Source organism: Euprymna scolopes, chromosome 42 (genome assembly GCF_053919585.1).
Source record: "Euprymna scolopes isolate OS-2025 chromosome 42, ASM5391958v1, whole genome shotgun sequence".
NCBI lineage: Eukaryota > Metazoa > Mollusca > Cephalopoda > Sepiida > Sepiolidae > Euprymna > Euprymna scolopes.
The window spans coordinates 36,686,437-36,701,772 of record NC_136523.1 but is presented as its reverse complement, the minus strand read 5'-3'; the positions used below and the strand labels follow the sequence as shown (position 1 = coordinate 36,701,772).

The 15,336-nt window shown below is 33.5% G+C and overlaps 1 protein-coding gene across 2 annotated transcripts in view; it reads left to right on the top strand.

Moving 5' to 3' along the window:
* Positions 1-15,336, top strand: part of LOC145267020 (nicotinamide/nicotinic acid mononucleotide adenylyltransferase 1-like) — a 74,301-nt gene that overhangs the window by 45,282 nt on the left and 13,683 nt on the right. For both annotated transcript variants that reach the window (XM_080122938.1, XM_080122937.1), the window contains exon 8: positions 3,631-3,726. In XM_080122938.1, coding sequence (XP_079979064.1) covers positions 3,631-3,726 — 96 coding nt within the window. The remainder of the gene's footprint in view (positions 1-3,630; positions 3,727-15,336) is intronic.

Below are 15,336 nucleotides of genomic sequence, written 5' to 3'. Positions count from 1 at the left end.
AAATGTACTTCAAGCAAATTTTTAAAAAAATTCGCTTTTTAATCCAACAGATTTTTTTTTATAAAAAACACTTCTGTTTAAAACAGGTCAAAAGTAGAGGAAGTACGAGTCACCAAACTTTTGTTTGAGAGAAACATTACCCTTGGATAATGGAAACATTAACCTGTGAGAGGAAGCAACAAAGAATCTGATTGGTTAACTAGCTAGACTAAACATATGTGTATATATAAATAAAAACATTAACACTCATTTCATGTACAGATTGGCCCACTTAAAAGTAGCCCAGAAAATGTAGTAGAGAGGAGGAACATTCTTTTATCGTTTAAATTACCTGTAGTGTTATAAAAGATGCTGGAAGTGTTCCCGTTGACATCTATGCATTTCTGGTAACGTTTAACAACGTTTGCAGATACTGCCTGTTGATCTTCTCTGGTGATTCTCCTGATAGCGTTAGTAATGTTCTCCTTTAGTTGATCTAGATTGTGAGGATTATTGTTCATAAGCTTTTTGGTTTAAAGTCCCCCAAAGATAAAAATCACATGATGACAAGTCTGAGGAATTCTTTGCTTATTGTTCTCTTTTCCGTAAATATCATGAACTCGTGTCTGTGATCTGTGAGACGTGTGGCATGTAGCGCCATCTTGTTGTAAAAAAGAATTGCATTTTGTCTTGTGGTGTCAGTCGGTCGTTAAACAAAAAGATTAGAGAGATCGGGCTACTTTTAAGTGGGCCGCTTAATCTGAAAAAAATTTGATTAGAGAAAGATTAGAAAGATTGGATAACTTTTAAGTGGGCCACCCTGCATTTTAGCAGGGACGAAATGCAGAAGCCTCTATTTAGCCTAATTGCCATCAATATATTTTTGGTCCTCTGAGAAAAAAGGAGGGCGGAACGGTAAATTCACCCTTGTCCGTTCGTCTGTCCACACTTTTCTCAATAACTACGCCTTGGAATTTTTTGAAATTTTGCACAAACATTAAACATGATATGAGTAAAAAAGTAACAAAATGGATTTTCCGGGGAAAACTCCGGTTGTCTCTCTAGGGATGCCTTTTAGGTTAAAATGGCTAAAATTGACACTTTTGTGCTTATTAAAAAGAAAGTGATGGCTTGGATTTTTATAAACTTTCTGAAAAGTTGTAACTGATTTCTATATAATTTTGTTTGTCTTTACTTCGCGATAACTCTTGGGTGTGCCCCAGGGGCTCTTTTAGGGCTAATAAAAACACTCCATTTTTAGGACTATTTTACCATATTTGTCCAAAAATTTCTGTGTGTGTCTATTTAGCAGTTTTGGATGGTGCTGAACTCAAATTTAAATATGATAAGGCCTTGTGGACTTTTGGGACTAAATGGGGGGGGGGCAAAATGATGAACTTAGTCATTTCTTTTTTTTGCATGATGCAGAACACAAATTTACATATGTTAAGGCCTAAAACTGCACCGTTTTTCATTTTCACCAGGATTTGACGTCCCCCTTGGGGATTTTTGGGGTTAAATGGGGGGTGGTGGTGCTGAATTTAGTCATTTTTTTTATGCCTCGTTTATTGTGAACTCACGGGGGACCATGCATGCTTCACTTGTCATGCCTTACTACCTAGCTCTACCCATATATTGAGCACTGTTGAAGTAAATACAGAAAATTAATGTATAAAATATTATATCCCCTTTTACATAGAGACATGAAAACATAATAATAATAACTAGCAATTAACTCATTTGTATGTAATATATTGATATTGGCATTCTGTAGATGTTGACATTATTGTAGCTCTTTTGTTAAATCTGCAAAAGTATTTATTTATGCTAGCCGGGACGCCAGACGCAGCCCAGTCGTAAAGTATGCTTAAATATATTTTAATTCTCGCAGATTTCGTATATATTATTATAGAGTTAATGTTCTATCGATATTTCTGTATTATAAAGTTGCAATTTCAAAAATAAAAAAATATATAATTATATGATTTGGGTACATCAGCTTGAATCGAAACCGAAATCAAAACTTATGACAAAAAAAAAATATATATATATATATATATATATATGGTCCTGGATATGACCTTAAACTATATCTGATGGTGAGGCCTCAGCATGCGGGCTTTGGGGAGTGTGGAGCCACCCTTTAATTGCCATTGCTCCTAGGTCCACTCTCATCCGGAGTAATAGTACCTGTTAGGTACCAACTATGGGTTCCTATTTACAATGCCTTCCCACAGGACAGAGTTAGACACCAGGGTCGTTTTTTAATGTGGAGAAAAGGAACAAAAATAAAAATTCTCAGTCGTGAAAGATTTCTCCTCCACTGAGAGAAAACAAGAAATTGAAGTGCAGCGTCTGAAGAACAGATACCACATTTTGATCTTGTCCCGAAAAAAATTACTCTATTAAAAAAATTTTCTTCAAAATCACTGGATTCGGCATTAAATAACCTGAAAAGGGTTGATATGCCGTAAAACAAAAGCAACCAACCAACCAACCATATATATATATATATATATATATATATAATTTGAGGTTATTTTTCAAAAGTAGGGTAACCAATGAAATATAACGAGGTTAATACGAGTGCTCAATAGGGAAGTAGAGCAAGTTACATTTTCAATTTGTCTTTAGATAAGCAGTAATTTTTTGCTACACGGTCATGAGCATGTTTCGGTCTTTTAGTATTTAGCAACTAGAGACCTCTTCAGGCGACAATGATTTTTTTACGAAAGCGGATTTCCCAATCTATGATGAATCTGTGATTGAGAATTCCGCTTTCGTAAATAAGCATTGTCGCCTGAAGAGGTCTCTAGTTGCTAAACACTAGAAGACCGAAACATGCTCATGACTGTGTAGCAACAAATTACTGATTATGTAAAGACAAATTGAAAATTATTTATATATATATATATATATATATAATTTATATTTTGTGTACAGAAAGTTGTTAGTTGAGACAGATCATTGGTACCGTCGGTTTCAAGCCCGATAATAAGGCCCGTTTAAGGTATCCTTATCAAGCTCTCTTCAGCCAATATTCGAGACCTCTTCAGGCGACAATGCTTATTTACGAAAGCGGAATTCTCAATCACAGATTCATCATAGATTGGGAAATCCGCTTTCGTAAAAAAATCATTGTCGCCTGAAGAGGTCTCTAGTTGCTAAATACTAAAAGACCGAAACATGCTCATGACCGTGTAGCAAGAAATTACTGCTTATCTAAAGACAAATTGAAAATGTAACTTGCTCTACTTCCCTATTGAGCACTCGTATCAACCTCATTATATACTTAAATATAAGTACGCTCTTAAAATTTGGATTTTCCTTTTAATTGAGCACTCTGCTGGAATTCTTTTTCCAAAAAAAACTAATCATATATATATATATATATATATATATAAACTTCAGTTCCATGAGCTATAAAGGGAGGTAATTCGTTTCTCATTAATTAATGTTTAGAATGATGTTTCTATGACACTGGACGTATGGACAAGTAAATTAATATTTAGATAATAATAAAAATAACAATAATACTAACAACAACAATAATGATAATAACAATAATAATAACAATAATTATTATTATTGGTATTATTTAAAAACCAAAAATTAACTCAAGAATTTTTTTTTTTTTTTCACCCCCGACAGGCGTGCTTTGAAACGGAGCGAGAGCGTCAAGTATCTCCTTCCTGAACCTGTGATCGATTACATAAAATCAAATCACCTGTACGGAGCGGAAGAAAAGTAAGTGTCGGGTTTTGTACCTTTTATTTTTTTTTTCACTTTAGGGTGGCAAAGTAAAGGAAATAACTCCAGTATTAGACCTACAGAAGGTTGGATATGAACTTTTGTTTTCTAGTAGTTTTCGGACAAGCAAAACAAAAGTCAAGATGAAAGGTTTACATTACGCAATGACATAAGGGCATTCTAAATGTCCAAATGAAAAATATTAAATTCCAATTGTATTTTTAGTGTTGTTGTTGTTAAGGTCAGTGTCGATGTGTGATTTTTATTCGGGCCCGTTTTTAGCGAACACTGTAATGTCGTACATGCGTTTGCCATGTAGACACTTAGAACCCATATTTATTTCCTGGTACATTCCCAAATAAAAATGTAATCGTGCTCTTTCTCTCTGACCTCTGTCCTCTAAAACATCATTTCGAACATGCACCTCTGTCCATGCACATGTTCTTTTTTTATAGACTTCTTCCTTTTCCCTGCTGTGACATCACTTCGTACATGACTCGGCAACAATTTTAAATATAATATTCATTCAAAACCGATCTCAATACGCGTAAAAATCAGCTTTTTGATCCCATGATAAAGGAGGGATTGGACCTAGTAATTCACTCCAATACGTCAGTCTACATTTTTCTCAATAATCACATCTTGGGTTTTTTGTAAAAATTTTGCACAAGCATTAGTCATGGTGAGAGTAAATAGTTGCCAGAACGGATTTTTCAACATAACTCTGCCTGCCCCTCTAGGGGGCATTATAGAGATAAAAATGCCCCCAAATCATTCGTCTGTTCATTTTTTTTGCACTGTTCTCTATAACCACACCTTGGATTTTTAAAAAATTTTACACAAACATTAGTGATGGTGAAAATATTTTTCACTTGTGGAGGGGAACCTTGCATGCTCGGCTTGTTTTGAAGGTGCGTTTAGTTAGTACATATTAGCAATTAGACCTTTTTTATTTTTTGCAGGGGGGGGGGGTGATTCTCGAAGTCGAGCTCAGGGACTCTAGTACTTATCTAGTTTAGGACCCTCTGACAACTTCACATCAGCCATCTTCTGACAGGTTATGCATACAGTCAGAAAATGCCGAAGCAAAGACTGTCAGACATTTAATTCAAAATTGACGCCCCCCCCTTCCTTATGTTAAGAATCCCTTTTTATTTAGAAAGCCATTAATATGGAAATAAAAATGGAGATCTCTGATTGGCTAAACAAAACTATTAAGATTATCACTAAGGGAGATAACTCATCTCAACTATTATACCTGGAAAAAGATTGTATATGAACTTTATTTTCCACTAGTTTTCGTACAAGCAAAACAAAAGTCTAGTTGAAATTAAGGGGTGAATATATCGTCCACAATATTTTTATTACATAATAACACAAGTGTATTCTAGGTTATATTTTTTGCTGCAACAAAATTGGAAATTTTAATATTGAATTTCAAACTATATGACAAGTTCACTTTACAATCCCAATCCCGGAACAGATTAATGCCGTATCCCAGGGTTCTAGTGTGTGTGTGTATGTGTGTGTGTATGTATAATATATATAGATGACCTGTTCAGTCTGAGGAATGGTATCTTCCAAAATACTCTGTCACTTTTTGGTCTACAGGCTTTAAACTTGATGTATAGGAGACTTGGACCTGTGGAACAAATTCGATTTGGTTTTTAACCTGTAAAAATAGCTGCTAAGGAGGTCAAAATTATAGGCGTAACTCGACTTAAAAGTGCTCTTGTATGCTATAATGGTGAAATTCGAAATTTTTAATATCAAATTTCAAGGCAAACCAATGGTGTCTACTGAATTGTCATGTTACTGTAATGAACATATCCAAAAATTATGAAAAACAATAAGGTAGGAAAAAAATTATTAAAACATTTTTTGATGAAAATTAGCAAAAAATAAAATGTTTGCTAAAAAACACAGAATTCCAAGGGGAAGTAAATAGCGTGTAACTATTGTTTAAAATAAGTTGTGCATTTTGTCGTGTTTTTTAGTATAACTGAATTACTTCCCTTGTTACTGTGTCATGTCTTCCCAAAGAAATATGGCAATGTTTTTTTTTTATGATAAAGATCGAACACTTGTGTTTTCTTTTTTTAACTACTGCGGTAATATTTAAGTATTTTAACATGCCAATTAAGTAGATATCATTGTTTTTAGTCTAAATTGGCACAAAAAGTCAGATGTTATTTGTTTTTTGTTTTTAATTGAATTTTTTTTTTTTTTCATTTTTCAAATTTCACTATTTTAATGTAGTTGCACATACAACAACCCGGGAATTTGCGAGTGGTCACCCGTGTTAGTACTGACCAAGCTTGACGTTGCTTAACTTGGGTGATCTGACAGGAACTGCTGCGTCAACGTGAATGATATTTTTTTACAAAGTAAAATTCAGATTTGTAGCATGATCATGCCTCATCCATGTGCAAGTTAAGCAATGTTGAGCTTGGTCAGGATTAAAATGGGTGATCATTTAGGAATACCAGGTGCTGTATGTGCTCTCTTATATCTCGGCATTGTTTCCAGTCATCTACCACTTTTCCTTTCCGCTGGACTCGAGCAGTACTGGTTCAGGAGAGGTGCGGTTGGAGATTGCGCAACCCTTGCCTCACAATTACACACACAGCTGCCCTTATAGAGGGTATCCATTGTGTCTTGGGAATGAACAGTGGCATCAAGTGTAGGTGCACGAAAAAAAATCTTTAAAAAAAACAAAACAAAAAAACAATAAAAAAATATAAGTTATCTCCCTTACTTTGTCACCTTAAAGTAAAAAAAAAAAAAAAAAAAAAAAAAAAAAGGTTCTCCCGGACTTTTTGTCATTTTATTGCAACAGTTACTGCTGCTGTTTTTTGTTATCAAAGCTGCTGCTGCTGTTATTGGTTAACTGCTGAGACGTTTTGAAATCAAGAAGCAAGTTTTATTTTTGTATAAAATATTTGATGCAATGTTTTAAAATGACATTTAACAATGACGATATTTGTGGCGTGAATATTTATTTTTTAACTAAAATGGTGCCTGATGTTGCCCTGGGATTTTCGCAAGGAAAGTATTAAAGCAATTAATAATCATGGCACGTTCAGAGTTGAAATTTGTCGCCCATGATTAAGGATCAGAAGTTGCTTATTTAGAATTAAACTTATTAAAAAAAGAAATGCCAAAAAATCTTTGAAGTACATTACTCATCACAGAATAACGATATCATATTCCAAAAATCAGGTAAATTAAGTATTATTATTTTAACTAAAAAAAAAAAAGAAATAAAATTTTACGACTAAGCGATTTTTAGGGTATTCATCTGCCATGATGAAAAAATAAGAGGAAGACAACTAAATTCGAAGTATCTTGACCAAAATCAGCCTTATACTGATTACAGTTTAGTTTTAAAATCGCTTTTAGTCTAGATAGTTTGAAATGAGTTGTCTCTCCGTTATTTACTTCATCACGGCCGATAAAAATCTAATATATAAACGGCTATATGTTGGTCTGTCTGTCCCCATATTTTCAAACTCTATCTTCTCCGAAACTAAGTCGCAGAGCGGTGCTGGGGCCTCAAGTGATTGCATTTTTATGGGCCGTTCTTTTACAGGTCTTTAGCTGGTTAAAATAGTTTTTAATGGGTCAAAAATGAGTCAAAATTGTTAAACATTTTGTATATTCATCTTAGTTTATTTTTAATTTTTAATCCATTCACACGCGTGTCACGTTGGGACAGTGGTAACGTCACCAGCTTTGAATGCTATAGTTTCGGTTTCGATTCTAGCTGATGGCACCTAAGTACATTTTTTTAAATTTTGAAATCATGAAATAATATATACAAAATCTGGGCAAATTAAAATATCATATCTAAGCGGATTTTACGCCTGGGCAAAACCAAACGCCCCAGAAAATTTGATTTTTTTTAGTGTTAATTGTCATGTTGAAAATAGTAAAATATTTTTTTTTCTTTTTTTTTACATAGGCATCACTACTTATCAAGGCTCGGGCCACTCGAGGATAAGGGTTAAAGAGTGTACAGTAGTCAATTGAACAATATAGTAATTGTCAATAATGAAAATTCAGTAAATTTGTTAACTTAAGGGGAACGGCTTATCAAGAACTTGTTTACATTGGACTTGAAGACAACCATATTGTAGTCAGCTGGAAAGCAAGAAAACGGAAGACAATTCCACAGGCGTGCACTTCTAAGAAAGAAGCTTTGTTCATGGAATCTACGTTTAGGTTTAGATACAGATAAAGAGTGGGGGAAATTATTGATAGCGTTTTTAGCTAGACGAGTGTTTCTTGTGAAAGTTTGATGAGGGGGGGGCATAGATTGAAGCTCAGTCGAGCACTTGCCATGAAAATAACAATAAAGCAAAGACAAACTCGCTACATCTCTTCTGTGCGAAAGAGTTTGCAGGGAAGCACAAAGGACATCTATGAGGCTACAAAGTCTATCGAGGCAGGAGAAGTCCTTTCTAGCAGCTCCAAATATAAACATAAATAGTAAATCCAAAAATTACGAAAATTCGTAGAGTAGAACAACTGCTATTGTGTTTTTAGTAAATTAAAGTCCATTACTTAAAAAAAAAAAAAAGAGCGCCATTAAAGTGTCAAAAAGAGAGATAAGAATGCGATTTCCCCCAGTTTTTCGTAAAAATTACTTTTAACTTTAAATAACTTTCTACACAATGAATTTTCATAATTTTTGGATATATTACTATTTTCGACATGACAATTAAGCAAGTACTGTTGTTTTGGTTTAAAACCACATATTGTTTAAAAAAAACGATCTGTCGACTCTATCTTAACAAGCACTATGATTTTTGGAATATGACATCTTACATAAATGTCATTCTAAATAAGCACTGATTTAAATTTACACAAATAGCACGGAAATATCTTGTATAGTGCAAGGCGCAGAATTATCCCACTGCAGCGATTTATGTACAACTGATTTAGGCACGACAAATCTATAACTGTGCATGACAACTGTTCCTGCTGCTTTTCTAGGCGTGTCATCCGAGCAACCTATGACAATCACTGATTTTTGGCAAAACCTCCAAAGATATTTGTCGAAAAATAAACTCTCAAATTTTTAAAGTCTGGAAAGCATTTTTTCTAAAAAATAAACTTTTTTCCGCTGTAGAAAAATATTAAAAGAATTTTTTTCCATACTTATGTGGGGTGGGGTATATAAAAAAAATTGAGAGCTTATTTTTGGCAAAACTTCAAAAGATATTTGTCAAAAAATAAGGTCAATTTTTTTAAAGCATGAAAAACATAAATAAGAAGCGATTAATTTTTATTTAGATGGACTGGCATGATGTTTTTGTTTTTTTTTGTTTTTTTGTTAAACATATTTTTATAAAAATAAACTTTTTTTTCTGATGTTGGGGAATATTTAAAGAATTCTTTTTTTAATACTTGGGGAGGGGAACATATAAAAAAAAGTTGACTTTATTTTTGGCTAAACCCTAACCCTAACCCCAAACCTCAAAAGATATTTGTCAGAAAATAAACTCCAATTTTTCTTTTTTTTTTTCCTTTCGCCTGAAAAAATAAATAAAAAGCTATTAATTTAAATTTAGATGGACTGGATGATTTTTTTTTTTTTTTGTTAAACATATTTTTATAAAAATAAACTTTTTTTTTTCTGATGTTGCGGAATATTAAAGAATTTTTTTATGCTTAGGTAGTGAAGGATATATATATATATATAAAAAAAAAATTGAGAGCTTATATTTTGGCAAAACCTCAAAAGATATTTGTCAAATAATAAACTCAATTTTTTTTTAAGCATGAAAAACATAAATAAGAAGTGGCACTTTTTTTTTTTTTTTTTTTTTAAAATAAACTTTTTTTTCTGCTGCAGGAAAATATTAAAAGGATTTTTTTTTTCAGGCTTAAGGGAGAATATTGAAAATACATTGAGAGCTTAGTTTTGGCAAACTTCAAAAGATATATGTCAAAAATAAAATCTCATCTATTTTTTTTTTTTTTTTTTAAGCCTGAAAAAAAAAAGTAATCAATTTTTATTTAGATAGACTGGTATGATGTTTTAAATTTTTTTAATCTTTAAAAAAAATTTTTTTTTTTGATATTAAAGAATAATAAATCTGCATAAAATAAAATCGATGTTATTTTTTTTCTCATTAAAATTTACAACGTTATTTATTTATTATCTTTTTACAAAGATTTTTAACAAAAAGAAAAACATTATGACAAGGGTGGATGTTGTTCTAAGTATACAAAAAAACAATGATGCAACATTCTGTAGACGTAGCCTTAATTACAGTCTTTAACTTCTCATGGAATTTTCCATATTTCTGCATGCTCTAACTTCATGTGGAAAATTCCATTTCATAACACAATTATACCTCACCCATGTGCAATATTGCTCCATTGTGAAACAAATTTTTAATAAATTGAAAAAGAAAAAAAAAAAAAAAAGATTTCCGCCATTTAAATGTCATTTTAAAATTTTACTTTTTATTGTTGTAAAAAATTTTTTTTTTAAATGAAAAAAAAAAAATAAAGAATTTTTCAAGCTATATATACGTATGCATTTTTATATTTTTTTCTTATTTAAAACCTAATGCCGATAATTTTGCTCAAAGTCACGTGAAAATTATCGGCACATTTAGTGACAGCTTTTATGTTAAAGCATGACCACATCAGGTTGGGTTGGGATTTTCTTTAGTTTTTTCCCACTGCAGGGACGGAACATGGGATTGAGAAGTCAGCGCCTTCGAGGAGGGGCACTCTAACCTACAAAAAGTACCTGGGCAGCTCCGTCGGCGATTCCCGGTAACGGCGCCTCAGGAGATTAGCAATAAGCTAGCCCCTTCTCAAAGAGAGAAGGCAATGCCTAGGGAGGGTGGACCTCCTAGAACTGCACAGAACTAAACCTCCACCACAAAATCAACAGGGACCAGATCATTACAAGGATGCCCTAATCTCTGTTGATTTTTGGGGATCCAGGAGAAAGATCCCTATGTTTGACGACGACGATGATGATAATGATGACGACGATAGAATTTAGGATGCAGATCTTTCCTGTCCTGTGAAGAAATTATAAGGATGGACTTGAGAGGAAGAGAGATAAATAAAGACCTGGGCAGAGATAGATTAGTTTGATAATCTGTTGAGGTAGATCTCTTCTTTTTAGCGACGTTTTTCAGGAATCTAAAAACAAAAAGAAAAAATTGGAAAGAAAATTCATTTGTCGGAAATCCAAAATATTGAGAAGTGAAATTTTTAGATCATGGTCATATTCCGAAAGACATCCACAAAATCAGGATCAATTAACTATTAAAACTGGTATTATGTTTCGCATTTTTAACATTTAATGTAAAAATGATCACTCACTTTTGGACCCTTAGCCAGTAGTAATCAGGAGTACTGATTATTAAAGAGTATCTTAGAAGAGGTTACATATGAGTTGCCTGGAAGAGGGGTTATATTTATTCTGCGACAAATGCAAGAGAAATGTGTTGATGAGAAGAAGAAACTCTATTTCGTCTTTGGAGAAAAGTTTTGATAGAATGTCAGAAGTCTGGTGATCTTTATATAAACTAGGAACAAATGATTGAATTATAATTAGAATACTAAGTAATGAGTTGGCAGGGGAGATAATTACAGAGACTTAAACGTGAAGATTGGTCAAACAAAAATTATCAAAGTCGTGTTAGAATTAATGGGACTTGTTCAGTTTAATCAAGACATTAAAAAATGAAAATATTGAAAAAAAAGTTTAAATTCTACGTTTCATCAAGTATTTTTTTTTTATTTATTTTTTTTATTTATTTATTTATTTTTTTTTTTACAGCAAAAAAAAAAAAATCAAACAATTTTTCATTATACCGAACAAAAGGTTTGATTTTTAGGAAGAAAAGCTATTATTAAAGATGGGGAGGGAGTGTTGGCGCTTTAAACTGAGTTATCTGGCGTGTTCTAAAAATCCAAACAAAAATTATAAAAAAATTCAAAGATGTCTACCTTCAACGTGCTGTCATAAGAACGTCTTTTTCCGCTGTAAAAAAAACAAAAACAAAAAAATAAATGAACAATTCTCAATAATTTAGCAACATTTAATAACAATGGATTTGAAACTAATAATAATAAAAAATTGTATTGTGGTCCACTGCTCGACAACATTGCTGACCTCAATGTTGTGTGCTGTTGATTTCCTTTCTTCCATCTCTTTCTGGCCTTTCTTACATATTGGCAACTGCTGTAGGGCGAGCATAGGTTCACAAGTATAAAAATAACTCATTTGTCCACATTCAGCATTTCATACATATCATGTTTTCTACCAAATCACCATGACTTGAATACTTTTGTTAACTACTACTCCTATCCACCAGCATGTGATGCATGATGAATCCATGGTTCCACTCAACAGTTGTAGACCTCATAAAATTCCTTAACAAATCATGCAATACCTCCCGCATAAAACCTTCCATACTCTTAGTAAACTTACTCTAGTTAACTGGGATGGAGAGACAAGTATACTCAGGTTTGACACCCCAGTATGGGTCTCTGCACAGCCCTGTTGAACCTCATCCATGTTTCTAACTCCATCACCTCCACAAAATGTATTATACTCAGAACAAGTGTAACAAAATCGTAACATTGCAAAAAAAAAAAAAAATCAACAAAAAGTGAAATTTTTTTTGGAGAGCTTCAGTTCAAAACGGATACGTACAATATAACCTTTTTTCAATATTTTCATTTTTTTATGTCTTGATTAAACTGTGCAAGTACCAAATTAACAGCACATTTAGTGATAAATTTATTGTTAAAGTATGTTACTGTTCTGTACTGAGTTTGTTGCTTTTTATTTGTGTCTTAGAATCATTGTTCAGGGAGTTGTGTGTGGGGTTGTCCGAAAAAAGATGCTGTATGCCGACGACTTAGTACTTGTTTGTAAAACAAGAAAAGACCTACCTAACCCTAACAACAATGGAAGGTCTGCTTAAATTAAAGACTTTGAGGAATGCTATAGAAAGTAAAAGAGTCTGAAGGTGAATGTTGCCAAGACCAAAAAGATGATTGTTGAAAAGATTCCCCGAAAGAGGAAAGTTCCTCGATTTATGGAAAAAGGAATTCGATGCAATTCAATTTTTGTAAGCGCTAGGCACACACGAAGCATCATGGAATTCCTGGCAGGTTGAAAAAGGATAAGCAGTGTACGTGCAACAGATGTGAGACGATGAAGATGGATGAGAACTCGGATGTTGACAAAGCTACAATTAGAACTAAGGTTACTAAAAAGAATTAATACGTTGGCAGGGGAGATAATTACAAAGACTTAAACAAAAATGATCAAAGTCGTGTTAGAATTAGCACATTTAGATTTAGTGTTAAAGTAGGAGTTGATCAGAATTCTTTATTGTTTGTATTTGTGTCTTAGAAATATTCCTCAAGGAGTTTTGCATGAGTTATCCAGAAGAGATGCTGGATGCTGTGAAACGATGGATGAATTATTTGTTCGGAGAAATCTTATGCGAAGTAAACGTTTGAAAGTGAATGTTATAGTGAGACCAAATTGACGGTCAGTGGTTGTCAAGTTGGAAAGTTTCCCTACCCTGTTTGTGTTCAATAGCTTTCATATGCATGTTAAAGTTGAACACACGTCTGACGAAGGAAATGTTTCCGAAATATCATATGCGTGTTAAAATGATATTGAGAAGAGATCCATGGATGAGAAACTGATGTCGAGAAAGTATATCGAGATGGGGAAGCTGTTGAGGTTACGAGTGTTGTTGCCTTAGTGATACCATTGGAGCACTGGGTGGAGCAGGTGCTAGTGTGATTGCAAGGATTGGGAGTAATTGAAAGAACTTTTTCCATTATTAATTTTGGATAGCAAAAAAAAAAAAGTGAGTATAATTGTTTGTAATAAAAAAAAAGAAAAATTGAGAACAAAAGAAAACCTCATGAAAGGGAGATAAATCTTTGAATGTTTTAAAAGCATGAATTATCTCCCCTGACATTAAGTTAAGGACTTGGAGAAATATTATTGGAAATTCAAGGTTTAAAAAGTGAATGCCACCACGACCAAAGTGCTGATCAGTGTTTGTAGTGTTAGAAAGTTCCTCTGTTCGGTTTATGGAAATGGAATTGAGTGCAATTGAAATTTTTTCATACACAAGAATTGCAGTGGAAGTACCAGTAGGTTGAGAAAGTGATAATTAGTTTTTGTGTAAGATGATGAAGATGGATGAGAACTAAGATGTGGAGAAAATATATTTGGATGTGATGAAGATGTTGAAGTTTTGTTACCTTGGTGATAACTTTGGAACACAGGGAGGAGAAGGTGCTAGTGTAACTGCAAGAATTAGAAATGGATAAAGGAAATTCAGGAAATTTCTGTCATTACTAACCAACATAGCATTACCTCTTTTGCATAGAAGTAATGCTTGCAACCACACAACTGTTGGACTGGTTATGTTGTAACTATGGCGGATGAGAACTCAGATGTGGAGAAAATATATTTGGATGTGATGAAGATATTGCTATCTTTGTGATATGATTTGAGCACAGGATGGAGCAGGTGCTTGTGTGATTGCAACAGTTAGGAATGGATGAAATAAGTTTTGTGAATTCCTGTCATTATTAACCAGCAGAGCGTTACCATTGTCGACCAAAGGAATAATCTGTAGAAGTGCATTGGGGTTCTGTACTGAACACAACATGTATTGGTCCACGGACAACATTAAACTAGTAGGTTGAAAGATGCTAATCAGTTTGTGTGCAAGAAATATAAGATGATGGGATGGATGGGAACTTGGACATGAACAAAATATATCTGGCAGTGTTGGGACGATGAATCAGAATCAGGAATGAAAAAAAAAAAAAATCAGAATCGGAAAAATTTGTGTCTATTTTCCGATGCCAATAATGATTCTTTGTTTTTGTTTCTTTTTGTTTAAAACATATTTTTCCATGGCTCGTCCTAATAAGGATTTTAAACGACCAGTAAAACTAAAATCTATGGGGTTCCACACTGAATTCATTGCTTTTCATTTTTGTCTTAAAAACATTGTCCGCAGAGTTTTGTACGAGTTGTTAAGATGCTGGACGCTGATGACGTACTTACGTGTGAAGTAACGGACGAGTTACGAGGTGCCTTCAATAAGTTTCGAGACTTTTTTCGCATTCGCACTTTTATTGATAGTATGCACATGAAACTCTAGTCTCCTTCAAAGTAATCTCCTCCGACTGCAATACACTTGTACGTTCCAACAACTTCTGGAAGGTCCCCATGGAAGTCCTCTTGTGTCAGCATGCCAATGACTCTTATCACAGCCTCTTTTGTTTCATAATGACAGCTAAGGTTTTTATTAAGGGAGCGAGGTCTGGACTATAGGAAGGGTAAGGAATTGCCTTGATGTCCATTTTGGTCAAATAGTCTGTGACAAAGATGGAGTTGTGGACTGGTGCGTTCACAAATCTTCCACATCTTCAGTTTCTCGTGAATAATTGTGTGTACAGTTCCCACACTGACATCAAACTGTGCACTTATTGTGTCTATAGACACACGAAGGTCCTTATCCATGAAATTCTTTCTTTCACCAATCAACTCTGGTGTTCTGACTTCCTTACTCCTCCTAC